Consider the following 27,847-nt stretch of genomic DNA (forward strand, 5'->3'; position numbering starts at 1 on the left):
CTTCAACTATAGATAACAACACGCGGGATTCCATGTGGTTGAATATTTTTAACAAATTTATTCACGATTACGGTAACCCGAAAGGAAGAACTACCAAACAAATCGAGAAACGACACGACATCATCCTAAATGCGGTGGTTGAGTATCTAAAAATGAAACACCGGATCAATCACGCTACCCGCAATACATTGTCCCTTCAACAACTCATAAGTATCTTTATGATTAATTCGACATAATCTACTCGTTTGCAAATTTAATGAAACAAACAAAGTTTTTGTGTTGTTTTTGTAGCATCAAGCCGTGAAAACGTGTTACTTACAAGAAAAGGGGGAAGCATTCATGTTTGAAGCCAAAGTCAACCATATTGTAACCAAAGTCACGGAGTACCACCAGCTGGGTGAATCAGAGACAGATTCTTTTTAAGAAGATTGATAGTTTAGTGGTGTTTGCTCAGGTTTTTAGGGCATTTGGTTAGGTATTTCGTAAGGTTTTGTGGGTAGATATCTATGTAAACCCTCACGAGACTATAACTCGTCCACTAGGGTCGCTTAGGGGTTTAAAGGCTTGATGCATGTGCTAATTGCATTCGTTGTTCCGTCGACAAGGATTACGTTTGAAATAAATTATATTTCCGGCATTCTATGTTTACATAATTCCATGCCGGTACCAAGAACCGGCATGGGTTTTATATATTTATTACATGTCGGTATAAAGTGTCAAGCAATATATTTTTTATGTGTATATAAACCAGGTACCGGCACTGATGATATATACGAAACAACGCCGGCTCCAACTTCCGGCGCGTCGTTTATCCTTATTAATATGCCAGCAAATTAAAAATTCAAATTTTTGCAAGTACAATAACGACCATATTTGGGCACCATCCTATAAATACACTTTTCTCCCTACAAAACAACACACACCTGGTTCCATATACTCTAAAAGGATGATATCATTATATAATATTTCTAACTCTACCAATACCTCAACATACAAAGAATGGCATCCTTTGATTCAAATGAAGATTTGTCGATCACCAAAGCTTGGTACGTGGAAACTCGAACTAAGAGCCAGTCCTCCGTAAGGGTGGATTCCGTGACCTTTTGGGGTAAGGTATACAACAAATATATGCAAGAGTTTGGGAATCCGAATAAAATAAGTGTTAAAAAGATTCATGATAGGAACCAAGTCATCGAAAGTGCGATACTTGCTTATTTAGAAACCAAAAACCAATTTTCAATGATCCCCACTTTAACTTGTCCATTGACCAATTTGTAAGTATTGTTGTGGTTTATTTTACGTGATCCATGTTGTTTGATCTTCATATTAAAAACCACTAACCAAGTAAGTTTGTGTTATGTTTTTGTAGCACGAAGTCGTCAAAGCGCGCTACTTGGAGGAAAAGGGGGAAGCATTCGCATTCGATTCAAGCTACCAATTCACGGAATCCAAAATCCCGGAGTATGCCCCGGAGATGATGGAGGGTGTATCGTCCTCGGACGAAGATTGATGGCTTTAGAATTTTGTGTGTAGGTTTTGTGGATAGATCTCTATGTAAACCCTCACGAGACTATAACTCGTCCACTAGGTTCGCCTAGGGGTTCAAAGGCTTGATGCACATGCTAAGTGCATTCGTTGTTCCGTCGACAAGGATTAAATTTCAAATAAATTACATTTCCGGAATTTTATGTTTGCATATTTCCATGCCGGTATCTAGTACCGGCATGGATATTTTATATTATTATATACCGGAATTAAGTGTCAAAACTCTGAGTGCAATAAAAAATGTTCCTGCTTTTTAGTTATATACATTAGCGTGCCGGCAATCGTTTCCGACATTGTCGAAAATCTAACGTTCACTGCCGGAATAGAGCATTCAGTGCATAACGGCTAATTTTTTGAACCATAAACCAGTAAAGACCATTTCCGGCGTGGGATCTAAGATACTGACAATGTCGGAATGTTAAAGTGGAAAAGAGTCGTTGTGTCCTCATCTATTTAAAGGAATGGATACACTTATTGAAGTTGATACCTCAAGAAAATAATTGGGTGACCTCCACTACATCTCTCTCATGGCAAAGAAATCATGAACTACCGATTTCAGAGATTTTTTATATGAAAAAAAAACAAATCCACTCCGATAGGGAATCAATCATCGTCCACCACCAACTCAATTCCCATGATACTAGAAAAACCTAAAAGGAAGGAGCCAACCACCAAATCACTTGCCGCAATGGAAGAAGAGATACTTAGAAGGAAAAGAGTAAAGAAGAGCAAGCAATACAAGAAAAATATCGCAAAGAAACTAAAGAGATAATCGAGCGTGTAAAACAAGCGAACATAGAAGCGGATGTTGAGGAAGAAACCGAATGGATTAATAATTACTTCATAGTTTCGAATTTTCCGGAAGACCACCACCCTTCAAACCTTTTTTGGGGTCTTGTTGCGGATGGTCCTTATATGTCGAGGTTATATGACGGTAAGTGCAAGAAACGCAAAATGGATTACGGGGATGAGTTTGTAGCGAATCGTACAATTGTCCACATAATATTGTGTCGCAAATAAAATGAGTTTCTCGCAAGATACCGAGATAATAGGTATCAAGCTCAGTAAGCATATACCAAGTGGAGAAAAGAGCCTTTTAGGCATTTCGAAGTTGCGTTGTTTGTTGAATCTCGTACCAAGAAATGATGTTAGTTGTAATTAGCTTGAAATCTTTCATTTAATGTTTTTAATGTTTATGTGTAACGTTGTTTATGTATTTAATATTTTTTAGTTTATTTCCTTAGTATTATGAAGCCCAATTTGGGTCAGTTTGCTTGCTTAAACCTTTTGGAGACGCGTTAATAATGAATCAAGAATCACTACCGGCGTTGAAATGTGATCAGCATACTGTGCCGGTTTTATGGTTACAATTGAAACTTATTGTCACCAGTACCGCACTGAATTTTGCCATCTTTCCATGCCGGCATTCTGACGGTTACAAACACAAGTTATGTGGCAGTTACAAACTACTTCATCACTAATTTGACGGTTACAAACTATTTTATCCACTTATTTGACGTTATAAAATCCTTAATACCATTTTATGCGCCGGTTACAAACTCCTTCATTCTATTTAAGTGACGGTTATAGAAAGGAAATTATTCAATCTCCCTTTGTAGTCACTCTCCCATTTTGTTTCATCTTCTATACCAAAGACAATGGGTCGTCGCAAACCTCGTGAAAAACCCATAACCAATCCTGAAGAATCTGCTGATGATGGTGGTAAATCGAAATCAAAAGCGCAAGAAATGGAGGAGCCTGAAGAGTCTGTTGGTGAGGCTGAAATAACACAATTGCTCCGGTAAGTGATGTATATGTTGAATTGAAGTATTTTTAGGGTTTATCCAAAGTGAAACTTGTATATTTAGTTTCTTCTACACTATAAGTAAATTTTGAAATTGAAATTTGTATTTTAGTTACATGTTTGATTCGCGGTAGAATTCAATTTGAAAATCATCCAGATTATATGTCTTGAATCCCTATTTTATTGCATGACCCTGTGCATGAAAATTAATTGAATACCATGCCGGTTTCCGTTTCCGGCGTTGTATATTTGATCAATAGTATGCCGTTTTCGTTAGCCTCTTTTGTTAAAAACTCTATATGAAATTAAAATGTTCCGGCATACACAATACATATCTTACAATGCCGGCAACAGTGCCGGCAGTGTCTATATGTGAAAGTTCTATGCCGGTTTTCCTTACAAAAAATTGTTAATTCCGTGTCTAAAATTCAAGACAACCAGCATGGATTTGTAAATATATACCATGCCGCTATCAAGAACCGGCATTGATGTTATGTTCAACATATATGTCGGCTGTGATTATTTAACTCAGTTTACATATTAGAACATAGGTCAATAGCAGAAAAAAAGAACAAAGGAAAAGGAAAAGTTGTTGTAGAACCAAAACGTAGGTCTTCTCGACGTAGTCGTCCTGATCCGGGTACTGCTAAGGTGACAATTCAAGATCAACCTATAAGCGACTCAACCAGCAGTGATGATGATGATGATGATGAGTGGGAACAATTACCTGTACCGGAATGAGCAGGTGGCTCATCCTCGCAAGCAGGTGGCTTGGGACATACTGGTGTCGGAGTTGAAGCCCCTGAGGATAATGAAAAGGCAACCCCAGACCACCTTTCTGATAAATATGACATGATTCCGAACCGCGATGACGGCAAACATTGGGGTGAACCGATAAACCCGCAACTCTTATTTGCTTACAAACACTCTTGGGCTCGTTGGATCTATCAATCTTATGTAAGACGTTTGCATCTTCTTATTATATTATTTATCTTGTTATTGTATTATTTATCTATGATCAAGTGAATTGAATTAAGTTTGGTGTGTTTTTATAGGACCACAAAAAAGCCTTCCGTGTTAGCTGTCATCAACAGACGGACTTATGGCCTTTGAAGCATGAGTGCGTCGCTGTTAAAGCAATAGTCAAAACATCTGCGTTGTATCCCGCGATTAAAAATTATGTGGCCACTGATACCGTCACGGCGGACTTCTTTTTGGAGCGATTTTTTGGTGAAACTGATATCATGCATTTTTCTTTTGGCGAGATGACCATTATCCCTGAAGATGTCCAAAGGATAATAGGTCTAGAGGTTCTTGGGAAAGCCGTTAAGGTAGGAGATGACTCTAAGGACCTTGGATGGGACAAGATCTATGAGCTGACTTCTAAGTTGTTTGGATGGGACAAGGAAACCACTTTGGAAAATATGTACAAGACAAAGAGTTCCCAAACAAAGACCATCACATTCGTCAAACTCGTTGAATTGTTTGGGAACACGAAGAACAAGGAATTGAATCACGAACAAGTTCAACAAACTGTCGCTGCTTATATGTTGTTCATCTTGGGCTCCGCTATATTCCCTGACGCTAATGGTAACAGGGCGCATATGAACAACCTACAATACTTGGATCCGTTGGAAAAGGTTCATGAGTATTCATGGGGCACTGCTTTCTTGGCACATTTTTTGGCAGAAATGCGTCGAGCTTCAAAGGCTTATGCCCGTCAATTTAATGGGAATTTCACTGTAATTCAGGTATAGCGAACTACTTATTTTTTGATTGTTGTCATTAAAATTGTTAGTTTCCAATTATTTATTTTCTTATATATTTCATTGGAACGATCTTTCATTGGCGCATGTATGGGCTTATGAACACTTCACAAAATTGTTCATACAGTATAAAGGATTGGAGGTTGTCCCTGATTATCCACAGAATAGACCTCTAGCTAAGAAATACTTCTTCAACAATACCCCAAGGCCCAATAACAAGAAACGGTTATTAGCAATGAGATTGGCTTTGGATTCGATGGCTACCCAAGATGTTGTGTTTGACGCATATAGGAATGCCATAGGAGTTCACTTCGAAAGGCGTGACAATGTTTCATTTTACAACGGACCGTTATTTCATCCAAAAGGATTTGTTATGCACAACCCTCGATGTGTAATGCGCCAACTTGGGTACAAGCAGAAAGGTCTCACGGATACATCTTATCAGAAATTCTCTCATGACTTTCCTAAATGCCAATCAAATGAGAACAATACTCTCATAGATTACGACCCCTTTGCCTTGGAATCTCTACACTTGCACTGTCTTCGATATGTGATGGGAGTCCGTACTTCCTTGGCCTACCCCTTCGCCTTGGAACTAAAACTACATCAACTTTGATATCACTTGGGTTTGTTACCAACTTTTCCTCGTCACCTTGTTGTTCTATGTCACTTGATGATGATATCTTTGGAGGCCTACCCCTTTTCCTTGGAACCTCCGCTAGATCGACTATGGGTATGGCTTCGGAATGCGCACCTTGTTCTTCTTTGTCACTTGATGTTGATACCTTTGGTGTCCTACCCCTTTTCCTTGGAACCTCCGCTAGATCGACTATGGGTATGGCTTCGGAATGTTCACCTTATTGTTCTTTGTAACCTGATGTTGATACCTTTGGCGGCCTACCCCTCTTCATTGGAACCTCCGATGAGTTGTCTTTTGGTGTGGATACGGAATCCTTCGTTTGTTGTTGACTTGATAGCGGTTCCTTCCTCGACCTACCTCTTTTGTTTGGAGTCTGCACTTCCACGAACCTTTGTTCCAAAATCTCACTTGCGGTTAGATCTCGTTTTTCACTTGCTGCGCGTTCTTCTTCACGTTGAGTCATTCCTTTCAATTCTACCATTTGTTTTCTCCTTGACGTTTTAGTTTGGGGTCTACCTATTGGATCTCCCTTTTCTGGATCTTCGCTTTGTGTGATCCATGGACGAGTAATTATCCTTAGTTGGATCAACAAGACTTGCCGGCTTATCGAGGTGCCACGTGTGTAAGCTTCGTAGAATTCCTTTGCTGCGTTCGTATCCCATGGAGATTGCCCGGGATCTCCCGAAGGAGGAGGGTTGAAAGATAGTTGCTTCCAAAACGGATCAATAACCTCAATAGGTATCACTACTTCATACTTCACAAGCATATGACAACACGGAAGCCCCAATGAGCACATGTCGGGACAAATACACACATCACCCGGTTTTCCGTAATTTTTCTCATATTCCATTTGTCTCATCATATGTTTTGTTGCCCAATGAGAGACGATGAATTCTATTCCTTGGAGCAACTTACGATAACGAATAAATTGAGTCATCCTTTCCATTGAGCTTTTCTCAAAAGCCACCTTGATCCTATTGATATCAGCCTTAAAGTATTGCTTCATTGCCTCGGTGACCGTAACCACATTGCCTTGACCGGACTGGATGAGATCTTTAAATCTCCCATGAGCGGACTCCGCTGCACTAGTTGATTCAGTCTTGAAGTGTCTATACCGGTTTGTCCATGCACGCACAAATTTTTCCTTGAACTTGTCCAACCATTGAGTCTGACAATACCAGACGGCAGTCGGATAAACTTCGTTCCAATCGGCAATAAACTTCTCCAATCTCTTTTCGTACATAACCTCGGTAAGAGACCAATAAAATTTCTCCCAATCTCTTAGAAATTACAACCACTTTTTATGATTTTCCACATGTTCTTTGTCCACTCGCTCCTTTATCTTGCCTCTCTCATCTTCTTCTTCTTCGGAGGATAGTTTGTTCTTTCGAACATCTTCCTCTAGTTGAACAATCATTCTCTTATTAATATCCGCCTTAGTGGGTTCAAACAAGACATGGCATGTTTTTATGATATTTTGACGTATATGATATGTACATGGGAAATTTTGTGCGTCCGGAAAACGTCGGATATTGCTTTCATTAATGCATCATCTTGATCGGTTACGATCACCCTTGGAAGTTGATTTTCCCGAAAGAATAATTTCTTTCTTTGTCCCTCTCGTTTTCCATTAAACACCAAGCTAATGTGAATGTTACCTTGTCCGAGTTTTGCCCCACGATGTTGAACAACGGAATATTGTATTTGTTTGTCTTGTAGGTACAATCCATCATAAGAACACCACAACATGTATTTGCCAATTGTGAAAGCAAAGGATGCGAAATGAATATTTGAAGGGGATTCTCGTCTGACCCTCTTTTAATGATACGCGTGTAGTTGTAATCCCAAGCCATCTTCTCAAATTCTTGCATAACGGACCTCCCTTCCCATTCCACCCTTCTAATAGTTGCTTGTGCGCTATAAATTGTACGTAGAGAAGACACGTTGGACTCATCGTTTTCCTTGAAGCCTCTGAGAATTTGTCTCGGCTTGATAAGTCCTTTGGTCAATCTCTTTACATCCTCGAACTTATGAGGTTTCAGCTTCGCAACTAGGGAGTGACCAACGAAAATCTTTTGGATCCCGGTGGTTATGACAGCCACACAAAACCTCACAATCCCAATTGTTCATGTCATTTAAATGCAAAACAAGCTTAAACGGGCAATCATTCTTCCTCGTACGAGTCTTGTATACCCTATTAGTCTTCTTTGGATATACATAATCCTTTCTCTTGTGGCTATTCTTCTCCTTGTATTTCCCACTTCTCTCGCAAGCCATCTCAAAACGCCTCTTTGAACGTTCGGTATTCCTCACCAACACACACATGTTCTTAAGAGCCGTTTCTTTAGCCCAAGCGATTGCTTCATTTCGATCTATTATTCCCTACATAAGATCAATTTCACATTCATTAGAAGGTTCATTACTAGCAATCCATTAGTAAAGTATTTTTTGGTCACATACCGGAGGTATTTTATAGTATTCCGACGTATCCCGATAAAGCGGCTTTGCATTTGTTGGATCAATATATATCACCACCTAAAGAATGAACGAAAATTAGTTCCAAACGAAATTAAAACACTATGCCGGAAACAAGTACCGGCATGCTCGACCAATGTTCTGGCATTGTCGAACTTAGCCCAAAATGAAGACCAAATTTGAAACATATTCCGACATACATTATTCGTTAGACAGCAACGCCGGAAAACAAGGTGCCAACACTGTCGTCATTTATTATCCCAAGCCGGTACACGCTACCGGCATTCCAATTAATTGATATATAATGCCGGTATTTAGGTCTGGAAAACATTTATTCCTGTATGTTTTTTTGTAGGTTCCGATATTGTAAATTTGAAACTCAACAACGCCGGTTCCACTGCCGGCATTCTCGAAATTGATGGTACCACGCTGGTAACTGGTTCCGGCGTTGATGGTTATTAATTTTCCATTCCGGTTTTTGGGTTTACATGGAAATGTTTCCTGTATGTTTTTCATGCAGTTCCGGCATGGTAACCTATCAATGAACCCATACAAGTTTAATATTCCGTAGTATATTCCTTGGTAGGTAAAAAGGTAACCGCGTATCGGCATAGTTTTTTGGTAGAATACTATGACGGATCAATATTCAAATTGGGGGATATCGCTTTACCAGCATGGTCGTAGTATGAATATTATGCCGGTAACGCGTCTGCCGGCATGGTATTCATACTACGACCATGCCAGCACCGAGGTTTTACAGTTGAAAAAATGGCGGGTTTAAAGAAAAAAACCGATTTTTCAACCTCCTAGCAGCGTTACCTGTGTATTGGGGATGCTTACATGTTGTGCAAGTTTACTTTCTTTTGTAGCTTCTTTGAAAAACTCTCCATACTCGTCAAAATCATCATTCAAGAGTGTTGGCTTAACAAAGAGTTGCAATTGAGAGTTGTTGTCGTTAGCTCCTTGTTGTAGTGAGCTAAAGATTCAGCAGCTGCAATTCTCTCCTCACAATCATCTTCCATTTTTACAAAAAATTTCCACAAAAATATTTTTCCCTCCTTCTACTCTCACTCACTCACCCAAATTCAAATAAAACACACACTAATCATTTATCAAAAATCTTAAATTTTACTAATTATTATTAATCACTAATCCTGATTAGTGAGGGGTAGATTAGTAATACGTAAAATACTTAGAAAGGGGTGACCCCGAATTGATATCTGGAACCAATTTTTTTTCTTATATCCCCCAATTCCTTTTTTTATCCCCCAATTAATGGTTCATGTTTAAGACGCCATGGACGAACAAAATTCCTCCATATATACAAATTAATACGTACTTAGAAGCTAAATACCCACCACCATTCTTTCCACCTGTGCTAAGTAGAATTATTACTTGAACCATTTGAGCCAGAGAGAAATCCACACTTGTCGTATTGGCCCAACGCAAGGAAATCCATCATCAGAACCATAAAAATTACTCCCTCCGCTACTTTTAATAGGTTGGTTTGGTTTTTAGAGAAAATTAAGGAAATTAAGATAACCAATCATTGAAAGTGGTCCTCATGACACTTGTCAATAAAATAAGTGAAGTGAAATGGTCCCCATGACACTTGTCAGCAAAAGAAATATAGTGAAATGGTCCACATGACACTTGTCATAAAAAGAAGTTAAGAGAAAAGTGGTCCCACAAAACCAAAGTAACATTTGACTTTCCCAATTAGGAAACCATCATATATTTTTGAAACATTTATTTACAGAAACCAGCCTATTAAAAAGTAATGAAAGGAGCATGAATAAATATGAAATTTGTTTCTAAGCCCTGAGCTTACCTGGCCAACCATGTTAAACCTACAGGGATGAAGAAAATAGAGTTAAACATCATCCGTTAATAAGGAGCACAAGAACAATAATTAAGGAAGTTAATTCATAAATTTGCATACTAGAGAGTACCAACAAGTCAACCAAGAAGCAAAAGGCGCCCAGCTAGGGCCGGCGAGCTTGGCACTCCAGTAGTAAAGACCACCAGAGGTAGGGTAAGATGAGCAAGTCTCAGCCATGCTTAAGCCAACGAACATTGTGAAGAAACCATATCATGTTGATTGGACCACCATATTGTAAACCCTGACTGTAAAGGGTAGTAATTCCTTGAAGGACTGATACTGTCACGAAACATAACTCAAAGTTGGATATCATCCTGCGCATAATTGTCCAGACCAACTCATATTATTCACTACGTTAATTTTTAATAGGCTGGTTTCTATAAATAAATGTTTCAAAAATATAGGATGGTTTTCTAATTGGGAAAGTCAAATGTTATTTTGGTTTTGTGGGATCACTTTTCTCTTAACTTCTTTTTATGACAAGTGTCATGTGGACCATTTCACTATATTTCTTTTGCTGACAAGTGTCATGGGGACCATTTCACTTCACTTCTTTTATTGACAAGTGTCATGAGGACCGCTTTCAATGATTGGTTATCTTAATTTTCTCTAAAAACCAAATCAGCCTATTAAAAAGTAACGAAAGGAGTAACAAGTATCATTTAAAATGGATAAAAAAAGAATATATGGTGAAGGGGACTACTTACGAATGACTGCGGTCAAGTTCCTGGTAGTATCCAAGCTGGGCCAAGCGTGATTCCCATGTATCTATTCTAACATCATTCCCATCCTGAGAAAGATCAGCTTCAGATGGAAATACCCGATCCAAATGTTCCAAAACCATAGTTTCAGTATCTTCAGCGACGGAACCAGGATTTTATGTTGGAGTGGGCTAAAAAATGTGTTAACGATTCGTGTTTAGTAGTAGTTCGAAACGTTATACGTATGTTTATAATTCGATTTACTAATATGAGTTCGTCCCAAAATCCGAAGACATTAAGTTGACAAATTAAACTAACACTTTTAGCATTATTATGGCATAACACAAACTCTAGATATATACAAGAGGCTGAGAGGGCTTAGTCATTACTTGATAGCTATGCGTCATCCAACCCATTCACCATTAGTTGGTTGACACCTCACTAACATTAAGCTAATATAATCTCTATATTTATCTCTAATCAATTCTTAATCTGGCATAGACTTAATCCAATCCAGCTTAGATTGGAACTAAACACAAATTAGCTTAACCTTAACCTAATTTGTTACTAAACCAACATAAAGTCTAACAAACAACACCAACACTTTTAGCATTATGATCGGAAGGGTATGAATACATCATGCATCTTTGGTCCTAGGTAAGAATGAAGTTTTCATTTGTCAAGCATACAGAGCATATATGTACATGGATTATTTGGATTCGTAAAAGTTCAATTCGGCCAAAATGTGGTCAATGTTTCGTGATTCAGTAGTAGTTGGGAACATTATACGTATGTGTATAATTCGATTTATTGATATGAGTTTGGACCAAAAATTTGAAGTACACTAAGTCAACAAAAGTAATACTTTTAGCATTATTGAAATGCCATGCTTTGACGCTTTATATCAATATTCGAAGGATATGTGAGGTACCCTCAGTAAATAAGAGTTTTGCGAGGCATCCACATTTATTTATTTTTTGTAAAAAAAGATCGGGGAATATAGTTGGGCTCGGATGGCCCAAGTCGGGAAAAATGATGATGGACGTGTACCCATATGCTCATCGTCGGATGACAGGGGATCCTGAATTGAATTATGAGAAGAAATGGATAAACTCAGAATTGGAACATCCATTTCCATTATCAGTGGCTGCGTGACGAAAAAAAGGATGGTTCATCCAAGTCAGATGAGCTGAGTCAGACAGCTGACTGGGATGAACCAAGTCAGCTAGTTCCAAACTCACTGCAACAGCATCACAAGCAGCAACACAATCACCCTCTAGTAACCATTATCTCATTCCAATTGTTTTTACTAGCGTCTATCTCACCCACAACACTACAGATTATGCTTTCAACAGCGTACTCACACAATCTGATTCAATTTCACTACCCCTTGTAATATGATCCGGACTGACTGAGTTTGCAGGTGACGACTCACTTACACACCACTATTCTCAGATCTAATTTCTTCGTCTCTTAACCAGAATCACTCAAAATTAACATGTCAAATTTATAACCCCAAACTACAAAACAAAATCAATGATTTTCATCTAAAATCAAATCACTACGGATTAGAAAACCCCACCAGAAATTAGGTATGTCAATAAAACCTCTAAAATAATGAAATGAACTAATTACATGCACCTGGTTCATTCCTAAGGGGATCACAACAAAAAATAGGTAAGAAGAAAAACCCAAATGCATCTATATGCAGTGATTCACTTTGTCCACAAATGCAGCTGAATCCTAGGGATTTAGATGCCAACCTCTCATCAAATGATATCATATAAAAATTTAGACTCCATTACCTTCAACCACTTCATTTTCATCAAAACCATTCCCTATTGTACGTTTTCTACTCTTCTTATTTGAATGCCAAGTCTATGCACGCACATAACTCCCCAAGTTGAGTCAAACTAAGCTCTCCACGTAAATTGCTGATTGATCTCTGTTTCTTCTTACTGACCCTGCTCCAAGTCCCAGACGCTGTAATAAGCCGTGGTGCCTTCTCCATCATTACCCAAATCCCGAAGAAAACGTTCCCTGTCAAAAGCAGCTTCTTCTTCTTCTTCCTCCTCTTCCTCTGCACGCTGGGGCCATCTCTCAGCTACAAGCCCCAGCCTGGCAGTAATCTCTGCAAAACCAGGCCGATCCCTTGGATCAGTGCGCGTGCACTCCATTGCAAGCCTCACAGCCTCCATTAAGGCCCTGCGCATCCGGGTCGAGTGACCGGTCGACCAAAGCTCTCACATTCTCCATGCCCCTCTTGTAGACGGGACGAAAGCGCATTGCCAAATTCTTCCCTGCCTGACCATCGTCCACTATCGTCTGACCTGTAATAAGTTCTAAGAGAACTATGCCAAAATACACATCAGCTTTGATCGACAAATGACCAGTCATTGCGTACTCAGGCGCAAGGTATCCACGAGTTCCAGCTAACTTGGTCACCACCGACTTCTCATCATCTGTCATTGCCTTCACCAGGCCATAATCCGAGATTTTGGCCTCATATCCCTGTCAAGTAGGATATTTTTACATTTTACATCCCTGTGTACAAAGGCCTCCCTGGACAGACTGTGGAGGTAGTGCAAGCCCTTAGCCACATCTAGCGCCACTACAATCCTCTCATCCCAGCTCATGGGGTTGCCACCAGTGTCAATCCACTCAAAGAGCTTTTGGTGTAGTGTTCCGCTCTCCATGAATTCGTAAACAATCAGATGCTCAACGCCTTGGTTACAGAACCCAATCACAGATACGAGGTGTCTGTGTGTCATCTTCAAAATGGAGAGCTCAGCCTGGAACGCCATCAACCCAGCTACCTAATATGAGATTCAGCCTCTCAACAGCAACCTCGGTCCCGTCCGGAAACTTCCCTCTATAGACCTTCCCAAATGCCCCCTCGCCTAACAAATTTTGTTCACTGAAGTTTTGCGTTACCTCTTGTAGGAAACCAAAGGAGAACTCGCCTTCCACCCTTGAAGAGCAATTACCAGCTTCGTGTTGTGCAGCTGAATAGTGGGCTGGCGCACAGCATTACCAGCTTCTGTAGGCTGCATCCGATTAGCCAGCTGGCACGAAGCTTCCAAAGTTTGCATTCCTTTGCCTGTACGTACTAGCATCTCCAACCGCTTCTTCTTCCTTCTCTGGAAGTAGCAGAACACAGCAACAACAACACAAATTACAAGTACAACTGCTACCACTATCCCAGCTATCGCAGGTGCCGATAACCCATGATGTCCTGCATGATCTAGAGTACTATTGGGGAGAAGGAAAATAAGGTTGGTGAATCAGCAGCCATCTGTAGAAGTACAATAATAGATACAATTCAGATGCCGTACATATCAAGAGTAAAAAAAACAGTATGTTCTCTAAACAGTATTTCAGATGCCGTACATATCAAGAGTCAAAAAAACTTTGTTTCGGATTATGGTACATGATGCTAAGTCAAAATCCGTAATCAGTTAACAAAGGTACACATTTAATCACAGTGGCCAATTCTGACATCAAAAGCTTCCAGGACATGAATGTGGCATTACTCTCAATGTGGTTCCCTAAACAAGCAAGCAACTAGCAAAAATAATAGATAAAATTCTAATTAGGCGTTGTAACTATCACTTATGTCTGTTAATAACAATATCATTAGTTTAAGTCGCATGTTAATTAAAGTTATGCAATGCTAATATGGGGCGACTGCATCTTTTTTTTTTAATGTTTTGAATCATAAAAGACAATTAATTGAAATTCAAAAAATCAACACAATTTCCAATCTAGATAGAACTCTAACAAAGGGTTTCATTTTGGTTACTGCCTCGATCTTACAGACCTATAGATTGCTGAACCCTTTTAGGAAAATGGGGCATCTAATAGTGAACAATCGAAATGTAATCTGCAATCAAATTCACAAAACAAAAACATGAGCTTCTTTTACCTCCAAAATGATGAATGCCGGAAGCTAGTAGTGAGAACCACCAAACCTTCTTCTTCTTGATCAGCTAGTAGTGAGAACCACCAAGAAGCTAGTAGTCAAAAAAATCCGTTATCAGTGAACAAAGGTACACATTTGAACATATACAGTATGGCCAATTCTGACATCAAAACCTTTCAGGACATGAATACGGCATTACTCTCAAAGTTGTTATGGAGACAAACAAACTTATGGAGTGAAATCAAATCATTACTGAGAAAAAAAAGGTTTCTGGTTTAAGTTGTTATGGAGAGAGACAAACAATCAAGTTATATATTAGGGAAAGAAAAACATACAACTTACTTGTATATTTTCTTCAGGTTTAGGAATTAGTCTGATCATGGAATGGTTCTTCAAATCGATTTCCAATTCAGAAACTCTTGTGAAAATTCACAAAACCTGTGCAATAGGTTTTCTACTTGTGCAAACTAATCACAACATCTTCACTCCCTGCAAAAATTGAATCAAAAGAGAAATTAATCACAAAAATTGAATCAAAAGAGAAATTAAACACACTCATACTACTTGGATAACAACACAAAACCTACATGTCTACTTTTCTGGTATAAGAATTATTAGTCTGGTCTTCTCCTTCAATCAGTTTTTTCTTCAGATCTGATGAGTTGTAACAAAGACATATAAAAAAAAAGGAGGGAGTAGCTAGGATAATTAATGGGGGCATTGATTGTATGAAGAAAAAATGCTGCATTATTCCTTTGAGCTCTTCCATTTTTGGGAAGATAGGGAAGAACAAGAGGGAAGGAATTAAGTGATGGTGGGTCCCCAGTTGGCTATTTCTAACAAAGAGAGGGAAGAAAGAGGAAACATTTTACCTGTTTGTTTTAAATCACTATCTCTGGCTCCTCATATTTATCATGTCCCCCAATCTGATAAGGGCTCACCACATCCTCCTCCACTACAGCTACTTGTCTCATTTCACAGGATAAGGGCTCACCAGATTCTTCAACTTTCCGTGGTTACATTTTGATTCAAGCCTGAGAGTCTCTCATTTCCAACCAGAGGGTGTTTTACTGGAAATCCAAGATACACTTTTATCCCTGAGCCATTTATACCCTTTTCTCCCATGATAAAATTACATCTCTTGTCCGAGCCCTCTCTTCGTACTAAACTTACCAGCCAACATATCCATCTCGAAACCCATAAAATCATCACCTATCCTTGCTGCTGCCGATTCTTAAGGTTCCATACATCCACCAGTCGACCAGCTCCTTGCCTCGCTGCCATCTCAGCCAACTACATGTCCATCTCAGCCAACTGAGCTCCATTGGCAACACGTTCCTTGCCAGTAAAAATATCAGTAGCGCCATCTCGACCAACACCCATTCGTTCACCACTGCAATCTACTGCTTCGACTCAAACATTATTAAACAGAACCCATTGACTCAAATCATTTAACCACAAAACACCAGATTATTATCGGACCAAAAGCATCACAAGCACCCCAAATCTCAAGCTAACAGACCCCCACTGAATATACGATTAAACCCAATCTGGACTGCAAGATAAAACCCCATATACAATCAATATCGAGTACACCATCGAGCCACAAACTTCCATCCATCGATAACCACCTTTGCCTGTTATTTCAGCCATTAAGAACAATCAGAACCTTGAATCCATTGCTGTTGTTTCTCGACTAGCCAACGTCACCTAAATCTGTTGTTGGAACTACCACACCCATCAGTTGCATCTCATGCAGATACTCTCTCCATCTCGGTTTGACGACAGCAGCTTTCTCCGACTGCCTACTATCAGCATTTTCCAGTCTCGACTACAGCTCTTTCTCCACTTCGCAGGCATCTTGTATACCAAAACTCCGAGCAGCAACCCACCAACCGAGACACCGCACATCATTCACGACTACCAGCCACATCAATAACCTCAACTCTATCGCGTTTGATACCCAAACCTCCATTACAAGTTTGAATCACTGAACTTGCTACTGACTAACCTTCAACCGAGACTAAGGTAACCACTCCACTGCTACAGCCATCAATCAATCACAACCAAAATTGCCTGGGTAAAAACCCTTCTCAGCCTCTTAGCTCCATTACACAGCCAACAATTAATCTCAATTCCAAACAACAACTAACTGAGAATTAACCACAAACCAGCATCAACAACTTGCACATTGATCGTATTTCAATCCACATAAAACCCCCAAATCTGTTCTTGGTGGTAGATGAAATCCATCACCAATCAAAACAATAACATATGCAGACAAACCCATTTGATTAATTCACCATCTTACCTTTGCATTCTATCTAGAATCCCTCGAATTAGTCCCAATCTCAGAAACCCCTGAATCCATTGTACATTCACTGCCCTCTTCGTTTCCCTTTTCATACCAGCAATAACAACTCTTGAATCTCCTCCTTTCTCGCTGGTTCTCAGCTTCAAACCAGTCCACTTACTTCAGCAAATCGAACTCCTCAAAATCTTCAATTAAACCCAATTTCAGAAGAATCCCACCGTTACAAATTCAGCCAACACCACCTCTTTGCAGCTGTGGATTGAGACCAACCAGTTGCACCCAAATCTCAATCTTCAATCTTCTGATTTCGGGAGTGGAACTTGAACTCTGTAGAAAATCAAAAAACTGCTCGAAAGGGTACTTGAAATCTCAATCTTCAACCAGCTTAGTGATCAAAACCCAAGTTTGCGATAAGAGTACAAGCACGAAAATATTGTGGAGGAGAATTGGCCACGTTGCACTGTCCGGATTAGGTGGTCTGACCCACATAAGCATTTATTTATTTATTTTATTTTTTTTGAAGAATGAAATTTATTAAATTACTAGTGAATTATTACACAAGGATTGTGAATTCCCCAAGATTCATCAATTACAATTAGATTGGCAAGCCTTGAATCTTTATCAACATGATATTGGTCCAGAATAGTCGTCTACGAACAGGAGTTGCATCGATGGGGGATGTTGGTGTCGAAGGTCGAAAGACCTTCGGTCAATGCTTTCCACAAGAAAAGTTGAATTTTTGATGGACATGCAATGCCCGCAAGAATTTATATGGAGGTAGAGGTGTTCGATGCAGTTGATCGAAGTTGCTAATCAGGTCTTCGTATCTTGTTACTGCTCCTAGTGATATCTGTCTGCTCCTTTGTTTTTCGGCTTGATTCATAACTTCAAATTGAGTTTTTAGCCCTGATTGCTTCTTGAGGTAATCTTGGTCCTTGAAAGAGTAGTGCTAATAGTGTTATTACAAGAGTACTAAAATACCGAAATAAAAATACTATTAGACTCAACTAGATACTGCTATCAAAAAACTATAAGTAACTAAACTAAGAGATAGTATTACATACTATGGAAACAACTTGCTGAAAAGATGAAATACAATGAAATAGACTAAAACTAAAAACTGACGAATAGAGGTGTTGAGTTCATCGGCCCATACGCATACAAGGTACGAGTTGTGCTTGTTGTTGTGATACAAGATGAAGTAGTAGCTTGAAATATTTTTGTTTCCATCATGAGGAGAAGAAGAGCCTGCTGCTAGATGAAATAACCTAAGGATTCACCAGACTTGCACCAAGGTTGGCAGTTAAAAATTCGGAGGATAAATTTGAAACTGTAGTCGAATACTACCAGTCTAATTTTGAAGTGAGTTGAAAAAATTTCTGGGTGTCCTGAATTTAGGTGGGGAATTGATATGAAGCTGAAGAAACTAACCCGAAGATGGTATTTTCTTAAGATGAAAATATTAAAGCTTAAAGAAAAACCCAGAGATTCAATTGGAAAGAACCCCTAACATGAAAAACTTTCAGAACGACCCAATTCCTCTTGAACAGAAACCAACAAAGGATCCATGGAAAGGAATACTAATTACTATGTGACACCCACTAAAACTTCGCAGACAAATCTGAGTTATAAAACCAGACCACAAGGAGCTCACTAATATTTTTTGAAAATACATACTATAGAAACACAGGCAAGGAGAAGAAAACAAAAAATGACACTACCAACACTACCACACTAGAACTTTGAGTTGGTGGTTTGAAAACTTGCCTTACAACATTCAGATACCAAAACAAATAGGAAGACTAGCTGGTTAACCAGGGGCTTCACTACCCAAAACAGATGCAAAAACGAGGAATTGAAACCTACACAAAAACACAAAACCAAAAAAGAGGGACCAAGTTGGTTACGAAGGATGATGTCAGGATCAAGGTTTCATGATATAAAAGGATAACTTACATGATAAATTGAGACAAGGTACGGCAAACAAAAGGTTCACAGAGATTAAAACAGTCAAAGGTTAGATTAAATCTTCAGTCAAAGGATAACTTATTAGTCGAGCCCTCTTTCTTTGGTGCCTTGGCCCTTTTGACTAACATTTAGGTTGTTGATTGTTCTCGCAGCAAACCCTTTTCGTCTTCTATTTTTAGCCGTTATTTATCCGTAGAATAATATTCATTTGTATTTTCTACAAAAGCATTAAAATAGTGTTGTGCAAAAACTCTATTTTCCATATAACCCCAGCCGATGAATAGAAAACACGTCGTCGATTTCCTGCGAAGGGGTGCGTAGTTCACAGAAAACTCGGAAACAAAGTTCCGTTACAATTGAATATGCATAAGGGAATCTTATTGTTTAAAAAAAATAAATTATGGTGTTCAACAATATAATCCATCCTTAAATAACGTCGGACTAACAAAACAAAATAATAAAGAAGTCTACCCCAAAGAAATTATCCCCGCTGCCTCACCACTAAATAACGAAAATAAATAATCGAAGAAGTATAGATGTCCACCCTCAGTTAGATATCTTCATAATTTTCATCGAAGTCTAATTCCCATGAAGGAAGACACTTGTACTCCCAAATATTTTAGACCCCTAAGTCTAATTGGGAATGAATATAAGATAATCTCAAAGATACTGGATGAAAGATTGAAGACCATTATGCCTTCCCTTATATCTGACTTCCAAGGAGCCTTTTTTCATGATAGGCAAATTCTGGATGGTGTTCTAATAGCCAATGAGTGTGTGGATAGTAGATTGAAATCCAAAATTGTTGGAATTTTGTGCAAAGTTGATATGGAAAAAGCATTTGATAACATAAATTAGGGAAGCATTATTTTGTATTCTTCATAAGCATGTCTTTGGTGAGAAGTGGATTGGTTCACTCCAACATTAAACATGTTGGATATTTTCAAAAGTGTTTTCCATATGTGTCTTCTTCTGTAGAAATTTGCAAATGCATAAAATATTTGCAATCGACTTGAGCATAGGCTAATCATTTGTTCTGTAAACTCTACTTCTTCGTAGTGGTCATGTTGTGGCTTCTTCAACCTGGCTTTAAGATTCAAGTTTTTCCCCAATGCTGCTTCTCTGCGATGGTCGTGTTGTGACTTCTTCAACCTGGATTTAAGTTTCAAGTTTTTCCACGATCCTACTACCTTCCATCTTTTTTCTCATTCATAAAAACATCTGACATTCGTGGTTTTTCACGACAGTTAGATATTAACATTGCAAATACTTGAGCTTTTCTAGTTGTGATTCAATGACCATTATGTTAGATGATACTTGAGCTTTTCTAGTTGTGATTCAATGACCATTCTGTTAGATGAAAAACCAATTTGTGGTCATTTTGAATATATCCAAGGGCATTGCATCAGACTATGCGGTCATCCATGAAACATAATGGAAAAATCTCTTTTGCTCACACACATAACATTTGTTTTCCTTTGCTTTTAGAAAACATGATATTGGTTGAGAATGTTTTCGGTTTGGTTTGGAAAATATTAGTTGTAAGATCAACTGCAATGGTGCGAGTATAACCAAAGATCAAAGACCAAATAAAATGACCAAATTTGAGTTTAGTCTGGTGTGTGACGCTACGGGTAGAAGACTAAATTTCGTCGAGCGTGCACTATACGTTCGCCTGGTGTGGGGCGTAAACTATACGTTCGCCCGATCAGATTCCAGAAAACTAAAAAAAAAAAAAAAATTGGGGCGGAGGTATAAAGCCCTCCCCATATATATAAAGTTTAAAAAAAAAGAGTGGGGCGGAGGTATAAACCCCGCCCCTCCCAAAAGAAAAAAAAACATTGGGGCGGAGGTATAAAGTACGCCTGGTGTGGGGAGGGGACTTTATGCACGCCTGGTGTGGGGCATTAACTATACACCCGCCTGGTGGTTGGGCATTAATTATACGTTCGCTCGACTATATTTGGTTTTGGTCTTGGTCTTGGACCAAATATAGTCTGGGATTTGGTCTTTGGTCCGGATTTTAATCGATAGTTCGTCCGCTGTGTCTCGTTTTTTGACCAAATATTTGGTTATACTCGCCCACTGTGGTTGCTCTAATGTATCATTTCATTTATAATTTAAGGAAAAACATGATCCTTATTGATAGACAGATTTATGTGTCTGATTTGATATCAATTATCAATTTTATTGGTACCCTTTTCTGTATTTATTTTTGTATTTTATGTTTTTGTAGGTGTTTTGGGAGAAATAAAATTTTACAGAGAAATTGGCTCGAAAAGTGGTTTTACACTCCATGAGAAAATTATTATAGGCACCCAAAAATGTCTTAAAGGAACCCCAGAGCCTAGTTAGAAATTCGAGACACGGAAAAAAGTTCACCACGACAAACGTACGAGTATTATACGATTTTCGGTCATTCGGATTCGGTCATAAAGTCAGTCTGTGGTGCAGAATACGACAGTAATTCGGAAAGACATATGTACGTGTACAATTCCTTTTAGACATATGAGTCCCAAACGGAAAATTCTAATAAATAGAAAGTTTATTTTCATGGTTACATTGAATCAGAAATATGATTTAAACTAAGTTTTATGTGTTATATAGATAATACATTAAAAATATATAAGAACAAGCAAAATAGCTCAATAACTCAATGGTTACAATCTTATTTGGAAAACTAAGGGTCATGAGATCAATTCCCTTTACTAAGGTTCAGTGATAGTTCGAAAATATGATTCGAGCTCGATCAGTTCGAAAACGTTCGCGAATAATTTGTCGAATTATTAACTTGGCCGCGGAGGAGTGATAAAAGCACCCCAAAAATTGTATATCTTCCCTCAATTTGGGTCAATCCCTACAACATTTGTATCTATTTTGAAAGATTCAAAATAATCTTGGAAAATCCATACCTATCTTCCAAAATTTGTGTCTATCTCGAAAGATCTTTTCATATCTTTCAAGATTCGTGTCTATCTCCAAGTGACTTCCAAAATAAGTCTTTGAGCTTCAATAATAAGCCAAATAGGGTTTCTTTAATAAACCAACACCGACTGGGCTTCCAAAATAATCCAATTAGGTTTCAATAATAAGTCGTGGGTTTATTTAATAAACCGAATGGGCTTCAATAATAAGCCAAGTGTTTCATTAATAAACAATTGGTCTTGTTTAATAAACCGACTGGACTTCAATAATAAAGCAAGAGTTTCTTTAATAAATCAACCGGGTTTCTTAAATGAACAGACTGGGCTTCAAAAATAAACCATGTGTTTCCTTAATAAACCAACTAGGTTTCTTTAAGAACGATTTTTTGGGGACCATGGTTTTATTTTGGGTAAAGACATTAGAAGTAAATCTAGGTCACCCCTTATCTGGATATTTATATTAATACCTAAATTACTCTCCTGATTAATTTTGGGTGATGATTAGTTAGTGTTGATAATAGTTAGTGTAATGATTAGTGAGATGATTAAGTTAAAGATAATTAGTGAGATTAAAAAATCAGATGGTTTTTTTTTAAAGAAGTAGAATTATTGAGAGAGTAAAGTTAGAGAATATGAAGAAGGAAAACATGAAAAACGATGGATTTTACCAACCACAACCGGAGGAAGGGTATTTGGGTACCCAGGTGTGCTCCAAACTTAGATAATGTTGGTTGAATTGCTCCAAACTTTCAAAAAAAATGAAAAATTTTATGTAGATTTGGGTCAGTTCGGTTACCATATGTCAAGAATATGTAACCGAACACACCTAAAAGTGTAGTTCGGTTACGTTTTCCAAACATGCAGGTTACCGAACTCGCTCGTTAATGGAGGTTTTGGTCGTACAATATAATGTTCGGTTACGTAGGATAAAATGGTAGGTAACCAAACTTTGAACTTAACAATTTATTTGGGTACATCTTGTGTGTTCGGTTAGTTCGCAAACTTCAACGCAACCAATTTCCCAACCGAACTGCAGGTTAAAAGTAACCTAGTGTTAGAAGTTCGGTTGGTTCGCAAACTTCAACATATTTTGCGAATCAACCGAACTGGGATTATATATGCATATATGCAATTAGGTAAACGTTCAGTTACTACGAAATTTATTTCTTGGCGAATTAGGTAGAGTTCGGTTACGAAGTTTCAAAGGTAGAGTTCATTTACAAAGAAAACTTAACATTTTTGCGAACGAACCGAACTTGTGGACTTCTTGTTATTTTCGTAAATTAAAGTTCGGTGATATCCTTATTTTGCGAAGGAACCGAACTTATGGACTTCTGTTGTTCTAATACAAGAAGTTCGGTTAAAAGTATTTTTTGCGAATCAACCGAACTCTATTGGCTAAGTTCGGCTACTTTGTAGTTTTAAAAATTTTTGCGAAAAAACCTAACTCTATTGGCTAAGTTCGGTTATTTTGGAACTTAAGATAGTGGCAACAACAACACAGTTCGGTTAGACTGGATTTGTTTTTTCGGTTACTTTGTAGTTTTAAATTTTTTTTGCGAAACAACCGAACAGAGAGTTCGGTGACTTAGTTTTAAATCCAATAGAACCGAACTATTCTTCGTGTTCTTCTTTTTCAAGAAGTTCGGTTAGTAAACTAGGGTTTTTTGGAAAACGGCCTAACCGAACATGGCTCTGTAACTCCTACTAAAACCCTATTTTGATGATTTCTATTCGATTGAAGCAATCAAAATCAAATTAAAGTGAAGGGTTTGTTGGAAAATACCTCCGGAATGGTCCCATGGCAGAATCAGGCTGCGACTGGCGTCTTTTATACTCGATAAAATTATCATGTAACAGAACTTAATTGTGATTGCATTGATGTTGTTACATTTCTTAAATAGGCGGTGGTGGTGGTGGTGGGAGGAGGTGGTGGTGGTAATCGGTGGTTGGTGGTGGTGATAATCGGAGGTGGTGGTGGTGGTAATCGGCGGTGGTGGGCGGTGTTGGTGGTAATCGGTGGTTGGTGGTGGTGATAATCGGAGGGGGTGGTGGTGGTAATCGGCGGTGGTGGGAGGTGGTGGTGGGAGGAGGTGGTGGTTATATATATATAGGTGGTTATTAGGTTGGTTTTAAACTAAATTAGGTTAAGGGTAGGTTAGTCATTTCAACGTTTTAGGACACCCCTTATCACTATAGGGAAGGTGGCCTAGTAAAATCATGGTCCCCTCAAAAAAACCATGGTCCCCAAAAAATCATTCTTCTTTAATAAACCGGCTGGTCTTCAAAAATAAATCAATCAGACTTTTATAATAAGCCATGAGTTTCTTTAATAAACCAACCTGGTTTCTATAATAAATCATGGGACTCCATCATAAACCAAATAGGCTCCCACAGCTAGGCGAATGGATAACTTGTGTAGCATGCACGTGCACCATTTTAAATGGTACAAACACACACAATAACGATAATCACCAATATCCAATGGTCGTGGAAATCAATGATCTCTAATAATACTCCTATTTTTATACATCATCGCATTCTGGTTATTATTTAGATTGATAGAATCATTGGTGTTGCCGAGTTTCAGACTAAACTCAGGTCATTAATACTATTTTCTGGAAACTTCATCACTATATTGCAACGACAGCAAGCTCACGTTGCTGGAATATTTCCACACCGACCTCTTCAAAAATTGTTTTAGAATTTTTGCATGTCATACAGTATGAAATGGCATATGCAGCCCATTTGTTCAAGGACCTATGCGGTTGGAGATATTGTATGATCAAGTGGTCTATACGGTTTCACGCCCAATGGTAGAAAGCCTAAATTGGGAGCCATGCCCATGCATATTCTTGTAAAATAGGCAAGTCAAAAATTGTTTACAACATTAATAATTAGGCTTCAAATAATCAGAGATGGATTTTAGCGGAAAAGTCTTTTTTAAAGTTATTTTGCCGTCATTTGTGTCATGGCTAAGGTTCAAAGTTGTTGGGACTCGGGAGGGTGAGAAATACCAATTATTGGGACATTTTTATGAATAAGTACTCATTTTCAAACTTTTAAAGCATCTCTGAATCTGAAATAATGAAACTCCTCTTGGACAAGTTATAACGCCAAAAGTTGTACTTCTCATTCTTATTCAGTTTACTCCGATATCTCATAGTTCCATAAATTTTGATCTAATCATACAAACTAGATAGTGATTTCGGTATAAGTTTATAATTAATAACTAAAATTGATGAAGAAAAACTGGTGTGCGACACACCTTTTATAAGCGCATATATAGATAAGGAAATTAAAAGATCTGAATCTCATCACAATCGCTGGCCACTCATGTCTTGTGACTTTGTGATCCTATATGAAACTCATGCACTTCATGGATGCAATTTGAAAGGATAATCTTGTATTAATACTCGGTTCATACCCCTTTCTAAAGATTTCGAGTTTTGGGAATAGAACCAAATAGAAAAAACGATCAACCTTACATACGGAACTCCGGAATGAACAATCACATTCTATTCATCTGTGCTATAATTTTCCATTTTGCATTTCCAGAAAGAATTAGTATGTCAGCCTTATAAGCTAACGTACTATGACTAGATTTTCCACCTTTCAATTCTCAAAAGGGAAAGCGAAGTTTCACATTCAAGTTATTTATCAAGTTGGTTACATAATAGAGGCATGTTTCATGGTGTATTTCCTTAAATCAATTTGCTATCAGTTGGAAAGAAGTTTTATTCCAACCACCTTGAGGAAGCTAGATGAAGGTGTTGGAAGTGTTTCGGGGTTGCTGCTTTCTGCTTCCCTTTTTGTTTTTAGTCAATATTTGTTAGAGTTCATATATCATGTACGTACTTTGAGTCTTTAACCCTCTTTCTATAAAAGTTTAATTTATTGATAAAAAAGAAACCCTAAAAGTTTACACTTGACTGAACGCTAATTTACAACAAAGGCTGATGCTTCAAACTTAGAAACACTGATCGAAATGGAAGAAATGACATTTTCATACAGGACGACAACTACAACAAAAGATACGACTAAATTTAACATGTTCTAAAGAAGAAATATAAGCATTTATTTTTTCTTACAAAACAGCATGGATTCATAGCTGTGGGCACCTTGGACTGAAAAAGCTTGAAAGAACCATAGAGTTTAGGATTTCGATCATGGAACCAGGTTTCATGCATCGAGGAGTCTTGTAATGTGCAACTGATGAACCTTGGTTGATTGCATGATCCATCAGCTTACAAAACGTTCATGTCTCTACAATCTTTATCTCTAGGGTCCAATTAATTTCTTGTTAGTGCGCATATAACGATACTCATAACCGAGGAATTCTTCCATTACCAGACAACATTCCTCAAGCACTTTCTGAGGAATTACGGCATTGTTATTGTTTCCCTGAAGTTCCCAATAGAGCACATAGTGTCCTGGAAAAGTTGATGTATCAGGAAAACTAGTGTATTCAACAAGAGAGACATTAGACATAATCATAAGATGGTCAACTGCATTTTGAAACTCAGTTTCGTTTGTCTTGTCCATATCAATGCTTAGAACTACATTTCTTCTCCGCATGAAATTGAACTGAGGAGCATTGTTCTTGAACCCAGCAACTCGTAGCACGTCTCCAACTCTATACCGATAAATTCCTTGCATAATACATAAGCGTAATATCAGCACGTACTTGACGAAATAGTGTGTAATCAAAATTATTGAATATAATCAAGTTACCTGCATAATTGGTGACAACAAGCTCATATTCTCGTCCAAGCTCAACCTTGACGAGATCAACCAGTTCTGGATGATGTTGTTTTTTCTCCTGGTTGAAGTTGTCATTTTGATTATCATCTTCCCCGAGTATCGTCAAGAACTCAAAATATGCCAATGTAGGGATAAGGGTGTAAGAAACTTCAGGTGGCTTAGTTAAAGGGTCAAGGTTTATACCTAAGAAGCATTATGAACATGCGTACATATGGCTAACAATGGGAAGACCATTACTATAAAAATCAATGTTATCGATGTGATGAGACATTGTCCCAGTAATGATGGTGACGATGCACTTAGAATTAGGACATAACCTAAACACTATGCCTTCCCATGATGAATCTCTCTTACACTCATTCTCGATGAAATCAGCAAGTTTGGGGTTTGTCTTGACTAGTATTTTCATGACCGCTTTTCTCACCGATGGGTCAGTGATTTTAGGGTGGTCTTCTGCTATAGTTCCATGTCGGATATCATCACATAGAAGGGTCCAATGTTGATGTAAACACTTAGCGTCTACCATAAAACCCGAAGCGAAAGCGAATCCTAGGCGAAGAACTTGTTTGTTTTGATAGAGGCCACAAAGTAATTGAGAATATAGACTTTGATGAGTATCCTCACATAAAATGGTTTCTATTGGGCTGGTGTAATTAATATTACTAGACAAATTTCTGGAGGTTTTGGCTACGCTTGTAGATACTAAAGATGATATTATTCCTCCTGGTGTTTCAGTACATAGACTTACAAAAATAAACTGCATCGCCTTTCCTTTGTTTAAACCAGGAATATGCTGATTTAAGACCGGAATTAAGAGGGAGCAGAATTGTCGTGATTTCTCAGCTTGTTCTTCTGTTGATGGTATTAATTTACTCATTCCAGATGAAGTTCCAGTGCTACGGAAAAACTGAGAAATAGGTGATTTGCAGAGAGTAGATGAAATACTATTACCTTTAGCGATGAGCAGATCAATGTCAGGTTTTAGATCTTCATATGTAACCACGGGCATGATTATCTTAAATGTCTTACGATCTGTTTGTCCGTTTAAACCATGTCTTTGTAAGCAGTCGACTTGAGCATTGCAAGATAAGATTTCTGCGAGAGATTGATTTTGAACTTCATCGGCATTATTATAATTTCTT

General features: G+C 38.2%; 2 protein-coding genes and 1 long non-coding RNA gene across 4 annotated transcripts; all 3 read right to left on the minus strand.

The window, feature by feature from the left end:
- Positions 1-12,768: 12,768 nt before the first annotated feature.
- On the minus strand, positions 12,769-13,617 carry LOC113352809 (receptor-like kinase TMK4). The gene is made up of 3 exons (XM_026596580.1): positions 13,429-13,617; positions 13,003-13,324; positions 12,769-12,917 (listed from the first exon to the last, which is right to left on the minus strand). The coding sequence occupies exons 1-3, from the start codon at positions 13,615-13,617 to the stop codon at positions 12,769-12,771; spliced, it is 660 nt and encodes a 219-aa protein (XP_026452365.1).
- Positions 13,618-13,789: 172 nt separating this feature from the next.
- On the minus strand, positions 13,790-17,454 carry LOC113350457. Of its 2 annotated transcripts, none has more exons than XR_003360850.1 (4): positions 15,608-17,454; positions 15,078-15,224; positions 14,739-14,826; positions 13,790-14,108 (listed from the first exon to the last, which is right to left on the minus strand). It is a non-coding gene; the product is annotated as an uncharacterized LOC113350457 (long non-coding RNA). The 2 variants fall into 2 exon arrangements; XR_003360851.1 differs by lacking the exon at positions 15,608-17,454 and adding an exon at positions 15,323-15,403.
- An 8,768-nt stretch (positions 17,455-26,222) lies between these two features.
- On the minus strand, positions 26,223-27,714 carry LOC113352810 (indole-3-acetic acid-amido synthetase GH3.6-like). Its single transcript, XM_026596581.1, has 3 exons — positions 27,036-27,714; positions 26,676-26,888; positions 26,223-26,593 (listed from the first exon to the last, which is right to left on the minus strand). Exons 1-3 carry the CDS (start codon positions 27,712-27,714, stop codon positions 26,223-26,225), a joined length of 1,263 nt encoding a protein of 420 aa, XP_026452366.1.
- Positions 27,715-27,847: the final 133 nt, after the last annotated feature.

The sequence above is a fragment of the Papaver somniferum genome, chromosome 2 (assembly GCF_003573695.1).
Source record: "Papaver somniferum cultivar HN1 chromosome 2, ASM357369v1, whole genome shotgun sequence".
Classification (NCBI taxonomy): domain Eukaryota; kingdom Viridiplantae; phylum Streptophyta; class Magnoliopsida; order Ranunculales; family Papaveraceae; genus Papaver; species Papaver somniferum.